Here is a 17,893-nt window from a genome sequence, read left to right as displayed (position 1 = left end):
TGGTTAAAAAACTAAACAATTTAAGGATCCAAATAGTTAAAATAAGACTTCTTTGCATCCTTCAGTTTTACAAATGCAGACACAGTCTAAAATAGGGTCAGGAGCAGGGTAAGAACAGTTTCTATCGCTAAGCCATCAGGTTTCTAAACTCGTAGTCAATTCATGTCCAATAACCCTGTGCATATCTGTTTACCTGCCTGTTCCCCACTTTCCCCCCCCTCACTCACGTCTGGAATATGTGCAATAAATTATACATACACATTCCATACAGGCAGTTGTCACTACATTCGTATCCTTGAATGTTACACTGCACCTCTGAATGTATATAGTTTGAGAATTGTATTGCATTTGACTTTTTTCTACTTTGTTTTTGTTTTGATTTCATTATTGCACTGTTGAGCTGACTTGTTTCTTCTGGTCCAACACCTTTCATTCATAATGTTGACTCTGTGTTAACGTTCCCATGACAAATAAAACTATAAGCAAATCATCACAAAAACACGCAGTTTTGTTCATTTCATTTAGAAATTTATGGTCACATTTTGTTTTCAAGAGCTGCACAAGAATCAAATGCTTCACATGTAAATCAAGGACAAACATTTAAGCTCTCAATCTTATTCTGGTATTTATACCAAAATAATGTAAAATATGTTGCATGTTACAAAATAACAGATTAGCTTTCGACATGAATGAAGATCAGAAAAATATAATTAAAATTAAACTGCTGTTTAAAAAGCCACTTAAGCATCAGCTGCATTTTATGCAAATACTGTTTGCTTGTGATGGTGGACCATATGAACACATGCAGTTTCCTGTGTGGAGAGAATAGCAAGTTAAGTGAACAGATTTTCACACAATCATTCACATCAACATGAAGACAGAAGAAATATTATTAGCCGAAAGCGACGAGTATAAAAAAAATGAAACATTAGGTGAACGGACCACGTGTGGAATATAGTGCACATTCAGTCAAAAGGACTTCAGAACAAATTGGTGACATCACTGAAATCAATCTGCACAATCACAGTTGATTATATGCTACTTTTATGCTGAATCTCAATGTTACTGGCATCAATAAAATCAACTTAAAGGATAAAAAAAAAAGAAAAGAATCATTGCTGTAATTCTTCTAGTGCTCGTCCATTTGGCAGTATGGATTATCCGTTGCCAGACCTACAAAAGAGGAATGGAGAACAGATTAGTTTTATTTTGATGGTTACAAATGTGGGTTAAAAGCAATTCATTTGTTTTTTAGGTTTACAAAACTTGTTGTAGTCATTAGCTTTCAAATTGAATTCATGTGTATCAAGTATGTACAGTGTATTCTTTCTCCAGTAGAGGGCACTACTACTGCTATTATTATTTCAATGCTACATCTTTCTCTGGTTGATAAAGACCTTTTATAACAGGTTCTTGTTTCATCTACTCAGATTTTATTATTATTATTAGGGCCCGAGCACCGACGGTGGGAGGCCCTATTGAAATTGAAAGGATTATTCTTATTCTTATTATTCTTCCGACAAAAGAAGGTTTTTTTTTAGGCCTTTAACATGCTCAAAGCTTACCAAAGTTTGCAGAAAGTTACAAAGTGGTTAGAAAATTTACGTATTCTGGAGTATTTGGAAATGGGGGTGGCAAAATGGCTCAACAGCGCCACCTGGAACGCAGCCCCTAGGTTTGCCCTCGACCCATCTTCACCAAAATCGGTAAACAGGTGTATCATGACCAGAAAAACATAAAAGTCTCTCAGTGCATTATGAAAAACGCAACAGGAAGCCCGCCATTTTGCATTTAGTGGCCATTTTGGCCATATTCCACATTTTTACTTTGATGAACTTGTCCCAGGGCTTTCATCTGATCAACTTCAAATTGAGATGAGTGTCATCACAACAAGATGGAGATATAAACAACTCAAAGATCGCCATCTACACAGAAATCATGATTTAAAATCACAGTGCCCCCTGGTGGAAACAGGAAATGTCTTGTTATTATTATTATTAATTTTATCTTTCCCCAACCCTGTTTTTATTCATTTTGCAACAGTTTTTTTTTTTACACTTTGTTTGTGAACTAAGCATCTGCCAAACAGTCATCTTTGATGTTTCAAATTTACATGTATTAACCCACTCAAACGTCACAAACAATGAATGTGTCTCACCATATTTCGGCCTGACTGCATCGTGTCTCAACTGCATCTCTGTGCTCCTGAAATGGGAAGAAACACAAGCAACTTGTTAAGATAACTGGGAACACTGACCAATAAAATAGATCAATAAGGACACGTTAGCAATAAAACAAAGACTTAGGATAAAAGCATAAAACTAGCAAAAGGTATAAAAAGAAGTTAAAAAATAAGAAAACCTTATTCATAATCTAGGCTGAAATGATGCATAGGCCAACCTGATAATGATGAATGAAAATGAAAGTAAAGTACATCAATAAATAAACCTGGTTAAAAAATGTTCATAATGTGTGGGCAATCCATAATGTGTGTGGTGTTGGAGAGATCTGTTTGAGGATTGTTCTTGTTAAGACAGTAACAAACTAATAAAGTTTTTTGCTATACATCTGAGTATCTAATGATGTTTTTGTTTTTTTTCAGATTTACCTGGGTTTCTTACCAGCATTCCTCATCCGGGTTGGTCGCTCCACCGTTGCATCTTCTCTCTTGCTTCTGGAATAATAAAGTATGCAGCTACATCAATATTCATCATTGTTTTAATTGCACTTAAAATTAAATAGTTAAAATAGTGTTCTTACAATTCAAGCAGTCCAATAATCTGACCAAATATGTCAGTTTCCCCTTAACACTCATTATTAAGTTAACTCGTTTTTGGAGGCCACGTCCTCATAGAGAGAGCAAAGTTATTTTCAGAGTTAAACTGCAGTCACAAATTCTGGCAGGCTTTAGGAGACGGCGGTATCAGCCGAGCCTGGCAGAAAAACAACCCATTGTGTTTCCTCCTCCTCCTCCTCCTCCTCCTCCTCCTCCTCCTATGCTGAACCAGATTTTGCGGCCTCCACTTCACGAGACTTAATACTTACCCGACTACTTGACATCTGCTGCAGCAGCAGCAGCAAATGATGCCGATGATGATGATGATGACGCCAGCCACCACCGACATGCTGATCATCAGAACCTTGAAGTTGACTGTATCAAAGACAGACGCAAAGGAAATGTAAACATCCATAAGTCAGGGATGTTCAGATCCAATAAACGAACATAACAAAGGTTTTCTCAGTTAGACTTTATTTGATAACTGGGTGTCCGAGGTCTTGGTACAGTACACAATATTAATTTATTATTATTCAAATTGGTTGGTTATGGTTCTTCTGAAGAAGCACCGTAATTAGTAAGCAAATCCTTAATTCAAGTATTTATTATCTCATAAGATTTCTTGATCTGAGGAAGGTGCAAAACCATGTCTGTAATTTGAGATTATTTTCATTAATGATTGATTCAAAGAATTGTATGACTTCTAAAATATCAAAAATAGTAAAATAAAATCCACAAAAATCCACAAATTCCAGCAGCTCTGTATGAAATCTTCAAATTGCTTAAAATTATAAACTTCACCATCAGGTAGCAAAAAGAAAAGCAGCAAATCCTGATAAACAGAAGCTGTAACTTGAGCATATTGGTCTTTTTTTTTTAATTTAAAATTACTTTAACAGTTCATTAATTGTTTTATTGTTATTTATTATTATAAAGATGTCCCACAAAGAATCTAAATATCAAATGCTTGCAGGGTGAACCCAGATGAAAAGTCTTACCCCAGCAGACCCCCCATCGTGCAGCATCCAAAGGACACATGCTCCTGTGGGGCAGGAGGTTCCTCACTGGGTAGTCGATGCATTGTTGGGTTGGTCCACACCACAAACACTGCAACAGATACAACAAACAATACAGTGCTGAGCACCAAGAGACAACCGAGGACCTCATTTGTATAAGTCTGGGTTTCAGGAGACTCACTGTGACATTCTTCAGACACTCTGCACAGCTGGTGTTGGATCTCATGGCACAAGGAACTGAAAATGAGAGGAGTCACAGTGGGTTCTAGTTTTATGGATGGGTACAGGCCCTGCATTCATTATGTAAGTCTGAGCAGGTATAGGAATAAAGTTAGAAGGAAATAAGAGGAAATAAAATAAGAAATCTGATACAAATCTTCCTATAAATTCTATCCTCTCCCCACTTTGGTAAATGATTAACAGAAAAGGCAACCACATACAGTCAGACTGACACTTTCCCACACGAAACACTGGTGTAAAGTTGACCTTCTGCAGAAGTCAACACATGTCCACAAACAGTGCAGCCTTTACAATAACTTCAGATGTTCATCGTTCCTTCTACATTCAGGAAAATCCATTTAGCCCCCAGTCATGTGACAGCCTCCTGACCCGGACAAAGCAGAGCCCATCAGCCCCAGCAGAGCAGAGAGAGGAGAAGTCACTTACCCGGGGCTGGAGTCGGACTCTGCGCCTCTGCGCCGAGAAACACGCCGAACAGAGTGAGGACAGCGGCGGCCACTAAAGCTCTGCACACTGCGGCCATCGTGGAGCGGCTGGAGAGCGTCGAGAGCGTGGACGTGAAAGTCTCGAACTTGGGGAAGACCGACCGACTTGTTGCAACAAGTCTGGAGACACAGAGGAGGATGAGGAGGAGGAGGAGGAGGGTGGGGCCGAGCGCGATGACGTCACGAGCTCCCGACGCTGGTTTGATGACGACAGCTGCAGGGTCCAAACAGCTGGACACTGAACACAGGGTTTTATACATGAGAGGAGATGTGTGAATGAGGGGTTGTTTCTTTATGCTGTATTTTACAAACTAACATAAAACCCTTCAAACAAACACAAGTCGATGTTATGTTAAAAAAAAAAACATTTCAAAGACTATGTGTGACTATATTTTGACTTTATAAATGGTTTATAGATCATTTACTAATACTTTTATATATATATATATATATATATATATATATATATATATATATATATATATCTATGTCTACATCTATATCGCTCTATATCTATCTTTATCTCTATCTGTCTTTCTCTATATCTCTATCTGTATACTTATATATCTATATCTATATTAGCTGTATCCGTATAACTATAACTTTATATCTATCTTGATTTATCTCTATATCTATACCTGCCCCTATATATATCTATAGTTCACTACGGAACACCTACCATTGATTTCACACAGCTGCTTTTGCACATCTGGTGCAAGTAAGTCTTATTTTACAATCCATTACTAGTGAGAAAGAGAAATATGTACAATACTAACTCGCTGTTAGCTAGCTAGCTTCTTTTCTGGCGAGCTAGCTAACTCGCTGTTAACTAGCTAGCTTCTTTTCTGGCTAGCTGACCATAGCTAGATCAACAAAATAAAACTCGAAATATAACAGTATATACTTAAGACTGATTGATATGCATTTGAAAATATGAAAAAAAATGCTTTTGATTTTCTTTATCCAGAGTGTTAGTATGGCTGGTCGCAATCATTTCAGACTTACGGTTGATGAGGAAATTGAGGAGACAAGTCTTGGTCTTGATTCTGAGTCTGAAATCTCTGATGCTGGGGACCTAGAATATCTTCTACAGGATCAAGCTAGAGTTGTGGGTGTGTTTTGGAATCCAGCTCTCCTAAATGAAGAAGGCTCCTTCAATGACATAGAGGACTCATCTTCTATGTCATCACAGGTTCCTTTGATGACATAGGAACTCACAGGTTACTATGTCATCAATTTTCTATGATTGATGATATAGAAGGTGAGTCATACTTTGGAATCCACCAAAAGAAGAAAATACTTTTGGTGGATTCCAAATTATCATCCTATGATGACATAGAGTATGAGTCTTCTATGATCATCATCATGCCATCATGCTCATGCTAGGCAGCTATTATGATATGGTTTCATATGGTTGTTAACGTCATTTTCTCATCGCTTAAAGTTTCAAGAATAAAACAGTTTAACTGACTTAAGATCAAACTATATACTGATTTCTCTGTATGTGCAAAGTAGCAATGCTCTCATCATTGTATTTAGTAAGTATCAAAAGTATGGAGTATTTTGCATATAAACGTGCACATAGACACTAACTTAAATTCCAGCATTGGGATTTTAACAGTTAGCATTTGCTGGTACAGTATTATATGTGTTATATTATTGGTGTAGTTAAGTGTTCATATTTGGCACCTGAGGTTAAGGAGACACATCTAGATTCTATACGGTCCAACATAAGACATGACAGAACACAAGACACAAACACACGAGCCATTTTGAAATACAATAATTTATTAAAGCATCTTTAAATTCTGATATAAAACATTTTCCTGATTTTTCCACTTCAAAACAATCAGAAATCTCAGTCATCGTCAGTGGCATTGTCAGTCCCTGGTGTGGCCGCCGGCAGCTGACCAGAACGCCTATGCGAGTACGATCGGAGAGCAATGGAAGACAGTGATGCAATGTGAGGTAAATGCTAAGCTCATTAGGTTTGGACCATATTATCATGACATATACTGATGGTTGATTGGCTGAAGCTCGAGTGTTTTGAGGCCGAGGAGAGGAAATATATCAGGGCAACACACTGAGGTTATATCATGTTGACAAATGGTCAGAAACAGGATTAAAAATTTGGAAAATCAATTTTAAATCATGAACAATTGTCTGTTTCAGAATTCTTGTGTCCCTGAACACACACATGACAAAGCAAAACGGCATCATTACATTTTCCAGCACACAGTTCACTTCTCTGAGCTTATTCTCTCGTCTACTGACACTTCAATAAATAAATACTCCACCCTCACGTGGCCTTTGACATCACTAAAAAAAGACAATCTTTTAGACACAGACACACTATACAGATGACACCATGCTTTCCTCGAACATCAGTTTCAGCTACAAAACGTTTCAGAGACAAACCCAAACCAATTCAGTTCACGTCAAATCAACGTTGCTCTGATTCTAGTACTGCTTCCTTTTGAGAAAATACTCTAATGCAGTGGTTATAAATGTTGCATCTCCACTGATGCAGTGGTTATTTACATTGAATTTGTTTATTTGCTGCATTTATTTGACTTGTTCTTGTTTTTGTCGCACACACACCCACACACCCATGGACGCACTAACTTCCACGACCCACGTTACGCAACACCTCGAAATTTATCTGAAAGGCCACATTTGCACTTTAACTAATTAATCCAGATTAAATAGCTACAATAAAAACTTAAATAAGGCAAGATGAGGGAGAGGAGCTCCCTGGGAGGATGACACTTTACATTACACATTAACCTGAGGGAATCTCCATCCAGGAGAACATTCATTACACTGGGCTGCAGGGTGTGTTTGTCACTGCAACACATTCTTTTACACAGTTTGGGATGTGGGCTTGATGGAAATTAGATCAAGTCTAAATTCAGTTGCTAATGTGCATCTTGAATATTTTTGGGGGTGGAACTGAAAATAAAATCCACGACAGATTCCTGACTTACATTTCAAGTAGAATGGTAGAAATGAAAAGTGTGAGTAAGGAGAGTAACATTGTCTGGAGACTGCATGACGGGAGGCGACACTCAGGATGACGATAAAGCTTCAAATGGTGCAGATGCTCCCACACGAGCAGTAAAGATATCTGCATTTTTTTGTTATTTGTGGAGATTAAACTTTCCGGCTGGAGTTTGTTTAGTTTGTCAAACGGGATTTTATTCCTCTTCTCATTTCTCTTCTGTCCATTCTTGCTCGTAATAGTTCAGATGTGGTGTTCAAACTGTATCCAAGTCCTGTGGAGTCAATCACCTGATCCAGTTGGTTCCATAGCTGGACACAGACTTCACACTGCAGCGCTTCTTCACAATCATGTTTATGTAGGCTTTCATGATCTTTGTGATCTCTCCCACCTGGAAATGTAACGAGGAAACACACGTTAAAAAAACAGTGCAACAAAACTTCACGTGTAAAATAACCTAATAATCGGAATGTTTTCACAAAAGCAAATGAGCCATTTTCAGTCATGAACTCCGGAAAATGTCCAGACAAGGGAGTCCGGACTTTGTGCAGAGTTTGAATTTGTATTCTCTTTGTTTTTTTTTAAATTCTGTTTTGTGTCCGTCACGTGTTAAGAACATCATCATCAGTGAATCTAGATCATTCTGATAAATTTAATTTACAATGGATTGAAACATTTCTGTCCTTAAACAATAAAGTCTGCTGCTGTAATCTATGCTCTGATGAATAATACATACACACAGACTGTATATCTCCATATCCACATACATCATTTTTTCTTACCTGTGGTGTTTCAAAGAACATTTCTCGCTCATCCACTGTGATCTTGTACGTGCACGGCTGTGGAGCGCCAAAGAAGATGATGTGCTCATAGGGGAACTTCTCCAGAGGTTTGGGCTCCCCCTTCTTATAGACCGACACGTTCTCAGCGCTCACACTCAGCCACAGGTCATGAGGGAAGCCTCCTTCTTTGCACTGGAGAGACATTCAAAAAAGGATTTTAAGAGCATTATTCAACGTGTGATCGGCCTTGCAGACTGGGTATCAGTGAGATGGGATGTTTTATCAGTGCCATTATTTGCATTTCATTTCTTACATTGTTTAATTCTGTCTCAATTTCCTGCAATTAGTCTGAAAGTCCATGTTTTCACACTGCACACCAACTAAATTTAGTCCGGACCTCAGAGGAACCTTTTACACATGTTATTTAGGTTTGGATTAAACTGATACTGTGATTCCAAGGTCCAAACCAAACAGGGTAGGTTTGAAAGTTATGATTAAGGTCCGAGTGAACTTACCTCCACATCAAACAGTGTGGATCCATATCCAGGCCACTCTTTGATGATGGTCATGTATTTGAGCATGGCCTGGTGCTGATCCAGAGCTTTGAGGCGAGACCACTTCTCCACGATGCTGGCTCTGGTGGCGGACATCTCCTCCTTTATCCACATCTCCAGCATCTGCTCCTCCTCCATGCGCTGCTTCTTCATCGAGCCCGTCTTCAACCCCCGACGCAGTGTCCCATCCAGGAAGCTGGTCCTCCGACGCTCCAGAGTCTGGCCTGACCCCGAGGCTCCACCCACCTTGGTGAACTGCAGGATGCGACTGCGCAGGCGGCCCACGGGATAGACGTTCTCCAGGCTCCAGGTGGCCCGCACTTTGTCCCCGTACAGAAACTGCAGGCGCAGAGCTGCCAGGTGCTGCAGGGTCTCCTCGCGGGCAGGGAAGTGGCCTCTGGTCAAACTCTCATGGGCCTGAAGGAAAAACGTTCAACATTAGCACCAACTGCGACACGTGATTAGAAAAGAAACCCTCTGTAAAGTGTAACATGATGAGTAAAACACACCTGCTCGAACATGAAGGCAAACTCCACTCCTTCCCTTGGCATGCTCTCCACATCCAGGAAGCAGTAGAGTTTGAAATAGAGTTTCCACTGGCCCTCGTTCTCAGCTTCCTCACTGCCAGACAGTCTGGTGGGAAAATCACAACTGTGTCACTTACACAAGTAACAAAGTACAAATACTTTGCTACAGCACTTAAGTAGATTTTTTTAGGTATCTGTACTTTACTTGAGTATCTATTTTTCTGTCGACTTAGCCCCCCTACATTCTAACACATATATCTGTACTTCCTACTCCTTACATTTTCCAAACAGGCTTGTTACTTTCGTATTTATGCATTTGAGGGGAGTTATCCGTTACTTTTATTTTGCATCTTCGAGCGCGACCTTCCCAACATCAAGACAGATTTCAAACTAAATGGACAATAACACAGAAAAGACGATTCCTTGTGGTTTATCTAACAGGGCATATTAAGGGCGTATAAAGAGAGGGAGACTTGTGGAGAGGTGGGGCGCTCATGTCTGTGACAAGGACGTGGAAGAAAGGGACGAATCAGCCACAAAACATTCCCTATCCCTGGCCTTATTTAAATTAAGAATATGTCATTTAATACTTTCATTTCCTCCTTGATAAATGTTCACAATGCTCACAAATCTTTTCTTTCTTAAACCTTTCTTTCTTTTTATTGTATTGGTTTTTCATTTTATTTGAAATAGGTTTAAGTTCAATAGTCTTTGAACTATATTGATGTGACACAAGTCTCAGTTTGCTTTCACAGATACAACTGCTAGAAATGTCTCTTTTACCTTTATCCCTTGAATACATGTTAGAGCCTTTACTTTGATACTTTTACTTAAGTAAACAGGACGTCAAAATCATGAAAAACATACCTTTCAAATTTCGCCAAAACATCGGCCACAAGGACCCTGCTCTCCACAGCTTTGTCTACGGTGTTGTTGTGCTCAAAGAGGGCAAACATGTTCCTGCTGTCCTCCATGGCCAAACCTCTGATGAGCTTCTCAACCACCTGAAGACAAAAGAGGCGAGATATCAACAATCACATCATGAGACATAAGATCCACCTGAAAAGCAACATCTAAAATAGCCATGTATTCGTTTGGGACTACAGCTCGCTCACCTCTCCCGCACTGGTGTGTGAGTTGATGGAGATCTTGCAGGAGCCTCCTCCGTGGCAGTAGACGGTGGTCGTCATTTCCTGTCTGGTAAGAAGCGCCACGATTTCCTCTTGGGAGGGAACCAACTCTCTGGTCTTGGTTTTCTTCAGGGACTCACCGATGAAGTGGGCAAAACTCTCAATCTCTGTACCAGGGAACAGCTCCTTGATCCTAAAGAAATATCCACAGGTGAGCTGCAAGTCTCAGGCAGCTGTAATCGTCCGTGAGGGTCTGAGTGGCTCGTACCTTTTGAGGTGAAACTTGAGGTAGCGTAAGATGCCTCGGCTGGGCAGGAAGGTGCAGGTCATGCAGGTCAGGAGGTGCCAGTGGGCGCGGTTGGCGAGGCTGTTGGGGTGCGGGACGTGATTGGTCTGTTTGATCAGCTGACAGTACACCTCATCTCTTAGCGACTTCAAGTCTTGGCAGGTCTGTAGGATTCCCTGGATGATTGGCACGGGGTCGGAAACGGCCTCCATCTCCTGCAGCGAGTTGAAGATCTTCACGGCCTCGTCCTGCAGGCTGGTGTAACCCTTCTCCTTTTGCACTGGGAGGACAGAGAGGTAAAGTTCATTTCTAACAACCGACCATAACCCGACCCCCAAACCAAATAATTACTTTACCTATAACTTGTTAAATGGGATTTGAGAACTTTCAAATATATTGCTTAAAGTTTCATTGAAATGCACCCAGTGTACAAACATCCTTTTTCCCCTTGATGTTTTTATTACATCCATCAAGGAGGTTATGTTTTCATGCCTGTATGTTTGTTTAATTTTTGAATAGTTTGTTTGTCAGCAGGAGTACGCAAACAACTACTGAATGGATTTCCATGGACACAGGCCAAGAATGAACCCATTGAAGTTTGGGACAGATCTTAATAAGAAAAATCTGAAGTGTACCATTCCAGTTTTGTTATTATTTATTTATGTATTTTTTGAAAGGTCCCATCTTTTCTCCAGCTGGTGAATTTGACTGTATTACTGTATTTTGGCAGACTCAGACTACGTGATGAAGAAAAATACGGAAAAAAATGTATGTATAAAGGTGCATGTTCCAGCATTTATGTTCTGGTTTCCCCCAAGAAGCAAACCATCAGAACCAACAGAAATCAAGTAGCAGCAGCTGCAGGCCAGAGCACTTACAGTGGACACTGACGTCTCCATAGGGCAGAGGTAGAAGAGGAGAGTGCAAAGGATGCTGGGTGTATCTCAGGATGGGGTTCCTCCAGTATGTCTGCTCCACTGCCTCCACATTTAAACTGCTCTCCTAAAAAGACAGAAAACTGGGTCAGTGTAACGTAGAGCAATCTTAAAAAAGCTGGAAATCTGTTTGTTCGATGAAGGCAGATAAGAAAAATAACAGGGAAACAATATCAGTCTTGAACTTTTGGCAGTAACAGCTCAGGAAAACAGGATGTTTTGAAACAGGCAAAGCTTAAGACTTCACAGCACACATGTAGTGAGTCCATGTACCTCACTTTACTACAGTGTGCGTCCCTGCCACAGGTTTGCATGACTGGAAAGAATTTGAGTTACAATATCATTAATGTTAATGTTATGCAGAATAAACAAAATATTATCAGCCCAATGTCGTGACACAGAAGTGAGTTGAATGTCACACGGATCAAAACAAGAGGACGAACAGTCGGGTGAATGTTCCGTACCTTGATGTCCCTGATGAGTTGCTGTGTTGGGGTTTCAATGGGAACTTTGCTGTCTATTGCTCCCTGTATGGCATTCGTCCACCGCATGGCTTCATTCAGCAATTTGGTGTAAAGGCGGTAAGAGTGCTTACGCCCGTGGATGATTATATTCCAGTAACCTAAGAGAAAAAGACAAAAGGTAATTAGAGTTGACATAGGAACGACCTGTTGTAAAAAGCTGATAAATGACAATAAATATAACATAGCTCTTCAGATTAACTATATTTTTCATAGGTCGAGCAGCGTTGACTGGGAACTGACCGGTGTCCTTGAAGACCTTCTCATCAGGCTGCATCACCGAGCAGAGACTGTTGAGGACCAGAGTTCCCAGTTTGGCGGCGGTGCGCTCTGAGGACTTATAATAGTCCAGAGAGTTAGTGGTGAGAACAAACCAGCGCTTCTTCAGCTTCAGAGACGAGCTCTTAGCCCCGGACCTCATCTCTTTATGCAACCAGCCTGTGAGGATGAACAAAGGATTTCCACATTAAGAGTTTTCTTAACCTGTCTCTAGACATGAAAGTCGAGTCTGGACAATATCCGGAGTTTGCCTTTCACATACAAAGAACGCAGCAGGAGATTGTCCGGATCAGACGCTTTAACAAAAAGGGGAACATTTGTGGAACATTGGGGTGAGGGCCCTCACTCTAAAATGTAAATTAATCTGTGTCTACTGACTGACCTCTGACTAAGAACTCCTGTCCGTCGACCTTGGAGTCTCCTTTAGATTTCTGCAGCAGCCCGATCCAGTGGTGCATCTCCTCAGGCGTGTCTGTGTTGCAGTGGATCACCCGGTTGGCCGTGATGATCACAAACGAGTTTGGTCTGGAAACAGGACACATCACACATGTTGCTCCATCACATACACTCTGTACTGTAGTTCAAATGTTTTTAATCAGACATGGGTTAGGTTTCCTCACCTGTCAGGGTTGTCTGATGCACAAACGGAATCTATCAAGCCCACGTCTAGTGTGCCCTGGACAGAGGAGAAAGAGGTGAATACTTGACATTGTGTGATTATGAGTATCATTGCAGTGGAATGAAAGATTTAGAAAGTTGCATTACATTTCCATGATTTAAAATGGACTAAATGAGCTTAAACGTCACTGTCGTATGTTCCTAGCTGATTAAAACAAGGTGTAAGAATGTGATTGAATAAATAATGCTGTTTATTGTCAGGATAGAGACAGGCTACCTTAGTGAACACCTCTTCATCTGGCTCATGGAATTTTCTACATCTGTGGATGCTTTTAACCAATGTAATCTTTAAAAAAACTGAACAATGACACACCAGTGTGTTCATTCTGCTTTATCAGCATAAATCTGGCCCATCATACTTCAGCCAATTCAGTTTCAAGCTCCACCGAGTGAAAAGCGGATCAGAGGCTGGGGCCCCGGCAGCAGAGAGGTAAGACGGCACTAACCACTGCATTCTTTGGGTTGGCTTGTTCGTGGTTCATTTCCATGAGCTGCTCTGGACTGGCACTGTGGACCCGACTCAGCACGCTGAACCAACCGCTGGACGGGGGTCAGAGGGAGTTCAGAAGGAACAAGTTTACCAAACATGTAATTGAAAATTACACCGTGAACTTCCACTGGCAACCACAAGGGGGAACTTTGTTTCCACACATTACTTATAGAGAAGGAGGAAGGCAAGGACAAGCCACAGTTAGATGATATACAATATATGGATGTGTCATACCTGGCATCTTCTGGCGACTCTGCATAGATGTGGTAGGTTCTGTCCTCAGTCACAATATTCAGTGCATTTTCCTTCTCATGATTGTCCACGATCTCCCTACAGAGAAGCAGAGTGAACCATACCTCTTGAGAAACAGCACTTACAGACAAAGAGAAGATGTTTTTTAACCCCAGTGGCTGAGAACAGGGTCTTACTTGGTGCTGCGGACGTCGATGGTCCCTTTCAGCTTCTCTTCGCTGTCGTTCTCAAAGTACATGAGCTTCGACTCCCGCAGAACAAACCAGCGCATCTTCCAGTTGCGCCGAGACAAGGTGGACATCCCTCCTCCCTTCTTGTAAAGCCAGCCGGACTTGAGGGAGTCCTGCTTGGCCCGGAACCACATGAAGGTCTCGTCCTTGAGCACGCACCAGCGGCGGCGCCACGGGATCATGAGACCACCTGAAAAGTGATAAAGATGCAGAGAGCAGAGGGAAGAAGAAAATACTTTCGTGAAATTGAACACCTCCCATACACATGTACACAGCCATTTACCCACATATACATGGATCCTACATACATGCAACAAAAGTGATATAACACAATACAAGCACTAGAACAACAATAACGACACCACGCAAGCCAGAAACATAAGAGAGCCTGAAAGGCATAACTGCTGTGTTCATCTGTGCACGAATCATGTGCATGCCTGCTGGGCAGTGATTTGGTAAAGCCACTTACTCTTCATGTAGAGGTAGCCATGGAAGTACGGAGGCCCGGTGCCATTCAGCATATTCATTCTCCCATTGGAAACCTCCTCGTCTGTGTCCACGTAGCCGTCGTTCTCCTCGTCGCTGTCGATGAACTGAAACGCAAACACCGGCGTTTATGAGGAGAGAGGTCTGACATGAGAACGTTATTTACAGTCAAAATGATCCAAACACTGTAATGAACAAGTGATTTTTAAGAGCGATTTATATGAGCAGCACTTTAAACATATTTAACGTCTGCAGTTAGTAAGTTTTTGTATTTTCTGAATACTACAGGAAGTCAATGGTTTCATTTTTGCAGCTTAAATCATTCTCCAAAACTTGTCTGACGTGGTTGTCGCAATTTGTTAATCAAAAAAGCCATAAAACCTGTTTATACACCCACACACTCCCCTTTGACATTTTGCTGATCTGTCAGTGTTGCGTCGGAGCTCTCTGCTTCACTTGCAGTTTCTGGGAACACGTTCACCAGCAGAAGCCAAAACAAATAAGCAGCAACAGTGTTTCTCTGTTTTTCTAACACGAGCTCAGTCTGTTGATACGTTAAGAGGATTCAGACTCGCACTTCTGCAGCATGAATCTTGAGATATTCAGCTCAGCACCGTCTGTGCAGAGGCAACGTGTCAGAACTACATACCCAGAGGAAATCCAGGTGTGTGTGACGTGTGTGTGTGTGTGTGTGTGTGTGTGTGAGTGTGTGAACAACAGCTAAAGTTAGATCTGACGCAGAAGATAAAAATTCAGCTATTCAAGTTCAATTAATTTCTCTAAAAATAACATCCGCTGGACCTCTTTGCTCCAAATGATTAATCCGATCATTAAGAAGTGCAACTATGCACATTTTCCCATTATAACTCATAGCATTGACTATAAACGACTCTCAGCAGGTTCTCACCGAGTCCGAGCTGCCTCTGAAGGAGTCCAGGCTGTTCTGGGTGCAGGAGGATTGCCGCAGCACCTCCTCATCTGTGATATGGCCGTCGTTTATGCTAGCACCCGAGCTACCATGAGCCTCCTCAAACTCCTCCTGGTCGTAGTCCGACTCTGTGTCCGGCAGGTTTGTGTGGGACGTCTCCTCACCCACAGGCTCAAAGTTTGACCCCTTGCTGGCGCTCTGGCACGGCCCCCTATCTCCGTTAGTGACTACTGGAAGAGGAGGAGGACGTGGAGAGTCGGGGGTTTGGGAGTCTGCGAGAACAGGGGCATGAGTCAGTCCATTGGTGGGGATTTGGGAGAGCTTCCCCAGTGCAGGAGAGGAGGTGGATGAGGAGGAGACCAGTAGTCCCTCTGCAAAGTCAGGCGGAGGAGGGGGGATGCTTTGGAATACTTCTTTGTCCAGAGGAACTGCAGCCGGGGGAGGGAAGTCAGGCAGAGGGATGCACTCGTCCTCGGCGTGGAAACCCTCGTCCACCTCCTCCTCAGCCAGAGGGGCGGTGGACTCAGTCGGGTCGTGGAGGTTCTCCTCGCTCGAGAGGGACGGCTCCAGACCCCCGAAGTCCAGCAGATCCAGGAACTCCGTGGCGACACGGGAAGCTTCCTTCTCCAGTCTGAAGATCTCTGCGTCCCTCATCTGGCGCAGCTCCTCGTGAGAGACGTCTCCGAGGAGGGACACGCCGTCCTCCTGCTGCTTCTGCAGACGCTCGATCTCCCGCTCCAGCCGCAGGATCTCCTCCATCTGACGGCTCTCCTCCTCAGAGGTGTGGTTGTTGGACAGAGTCTGGGACAGCTCCTTCTGTACAGAGGACAAGGAAGGTTTTATGCTCCCACATTCACATCTCATGGTTTTTGTCATTTCAATCCGTTATTTGACACTTATGTCATCATGGTTATGGAAAATAAATTACCTTCTGACAAGCACCATTGACCAGTGAGTTCCTAAAAACAAAAAAAGAATACATGAATGCATATTCAGGGATGATCCGAGTCATCTGGTATTAACATTGGCACTTTTATCATACCACTCTACCTTTTCTTATCTTCTGAGGCTGCCATTTTCTGCTCTTCCTCCTTCAGTCTCATCTCCTCCTTCCTCACTGACTCCTCCTCCGCCCTCCTCCTCATCTCCTCGTCCATCAGCCTCTGTTTCTCCTCCTCCTCCCTCCTTTGCCTCTCCTCCTCCATCCTCCTGTTCTGCTCCTCCTCTACTCGCCTTCTCGCCTCCTCTTCTTCTTCCCTCCTCCTCCTCCTCTCCTCTTCCTCCCGCTTCTGATTCTCCTCCCTGAGCTGGCAACAGAGCGATCGGGCACGCCGGCCTCTCTGGTGCTTCTGCAGGATGAGGGTGGCCACGCGCAGGCGCAGGAAGACGCGTCTCCAGAAGTGGGCGCGGTAGTTCTTCTGGATGGTGACGACGCTGGACAGAACCTTTTTGTATTGTTTCCTGGTGAGGGAAATCAAAACACATACATTTGTATCCAGTATATAGCCAGGTCCCGTTATTAATCCAACACATCTGTGAGGTTGCACTGTTCCACATAATCTCTTCCTGACACAGGTTAACAACTTTTAAGAAAGCCTGTGCATTATAGACTGTGTGCGATATTTAGTGTGTGATGAGCTTGTGCTGTTCTTTTGTGGAGATGTGGGCTGTCGTGTTGGGCCTGTGACTAAGCCCATTCACCCACACACTGCACGTGCATTCAAACATATAAACACAACCATGACTTGCAAGCGGACCACACACAATGCTCTGACTCTCTGACCCTTGGCCCCGGCCTGGTCTCCGCAGTAATCGCTCCGCAGCCTCTGACTGGTCTCAGGACAGGCTCCGAGCTGAGATAACGTTACATATAATAACACAAAGGCTTCACTTGTGTCTTTAGGGAACTTCCTGAGTTAGTACGAGTGGCTCTCAAGGGAAGAGAAGCCACAACCTGAACACTGTCATCAGCCCCATTATACTCTCCCAGCGGAGCCTTTCAGAGGACTGTATGCGACTTGCTATATGGCAGCACGCAGGCGGAGCACGGCTACAATACATACCTAGGGGGCTTCTGCATATGCAGATTTTTCTAAAACCGCAGCAGTGATGGATGTGCTGTCTGTCAGGTGAAGTGGAAAGGAGGAGTAAAACTTACATCTACTGTACTGCAGATAGTGTTCTGAGTAATTAATACTATTAGGACTCACTTTGCAAGAGTAGTGTAAAGAAGGAGCAACATCATTCCAGATCTTTTCAGGAAAAAAGAGTCAAGTACATGAAGCGTTTTAATCCCA

At 42.5% G+C, this 17,893-nt stretch overlaps 2 protein-coding genes and 1 long non-coding RNA gene across 3 annotated transcripts in view; all 3 read right to left on the bottom strand.

Moving 5' to 3' along the window:
* Positions 1–497: 497 nt before the first annotated feature.
* On the bottom strand, positions 498–2,976 carry LOC117754474. Its single transcript, XR_004612433.1, has 4 exons — positions 2,761–2,976; positions 2,609–2,674; positions 2,159–2,205; positions 498–1,173 (listed from the first exon to the last, which is right to left on the bottom strand). It is a non-coding gene; the product is annotated as an uncharacterized LOC117754474 (long non-coding RNA).
* Positions 2,977–3,041: 65 nt separating this feature from the next.
* On the bottom strand, positions 3,042–4,599 carry pttg1ipb (PTTG1 interacting protein b). Its single transcript, XM_034574330.1, has 4 exons — positions 4,459–4,599; positions 3,974–4,029; positions 3,775–3,883; positions 3,042–3,151 (listed from the first exon to the last, which is right to left on the bottom strand). The coding sequence occupies exons 1-4, from the start codon at positions 4,553–4,555 to the stop codon at positions 3,042–3,044; spliced, it is 372 nt and encodes a 123-aa protein (XP_034430221.1). The 5' UTR covers positions 4,556–4,599.
* A 1,685-nt stretch (positions 4,600–6,284) lies between these two features.
* The window catches only part of myo10l3 (myosin X, like 3), a 57,021-nt gene continuing 45,412 nt past the window's right edge, over positions 6,285–17,893 (bottom strand). The window contains exons 23-41 of the mRNA XM_034573330.1: positions 16,647–17,057; positions 16,525–16,555; positions 15,576–16,412; positions 14,652–14,775; positions 14,129–14,372; positions 13,935–14,030; positions 13,657–13,750; positions 13,153–13,208; positions 12,915–13,057; positions 12,497–12,691; positions 12,197–12,354; positions 11,676–11,799; positions 10,780–11,077; positions 10,497–10,704; positions 10,249–10,385; positions 9,364–9,487; positions 8,816–9,271; positions 8,301–8,492; positions 6,285–7,909 (exon numbers count right to left, since the gene is read on the bottom strand). Of these exons, the coding sequence (XP_034429221.1) occupies positions 7,805–7,909; positions 8,301–8,492; positions 8,816–9,271; positions 9,364–9,487; positions 10,249–10,385; positions 10,497–10,704; positions 10,780–11,077; positions 11,676–11,799; positions 12,197–12,354; positions 12,497–12,691; positions 12,915–13,057; positions 13,153–13,208; positions 13,657–13,750; positions 13,935–14,030; positions 14,129–14,372; positions 14,652–14,775; positions 15,576–16,412; positions 16,525–16,555; positions 16,647–17,057 (4,033 nt within the window). The 3' untranslated portion in view covers positions 6,285–7,804. The remainder of the gene's footprint in view (positions 7,910–8,300; positions 8,493–8,815; positions 9,272–9,363; positions 9,488–10,248; positions 10,386–10,496; positions 10,705–10,779; positions 11,078–11,675; positions 11,800–12,196; positions 12,355–12,496; positions 12,692–12,914; positions 13,058–13,152; positions 13,209–13,656; positions 13,751–13,934; positions 14,031–14,128; positions 14,373–14,651; positions 14,776–15,575; positions 16,413–16,524; positions 16,556–16,646; positions 17,058–17,893) is intronic.

Source organism: Hippoglossus hippoglossus, chromosome 21, assembly GCF_009819705.1.
Source record: "Hippoglossus hippoglossus isolate fHipHip1 chromosome 21, fHipHip1.pri, whole genome shotgun sequence".
NCBI classification, from domain to species: Eukaryota; Metazoa; Chordata; class Actinopteri; order Pleuronectiformes; family Pleuronectidae; genus Hippoglossus; species Hippoglossus hippoglossus.
This window is presented reverse-complemented; position numbering and strand designations above follow the sequence as displayed.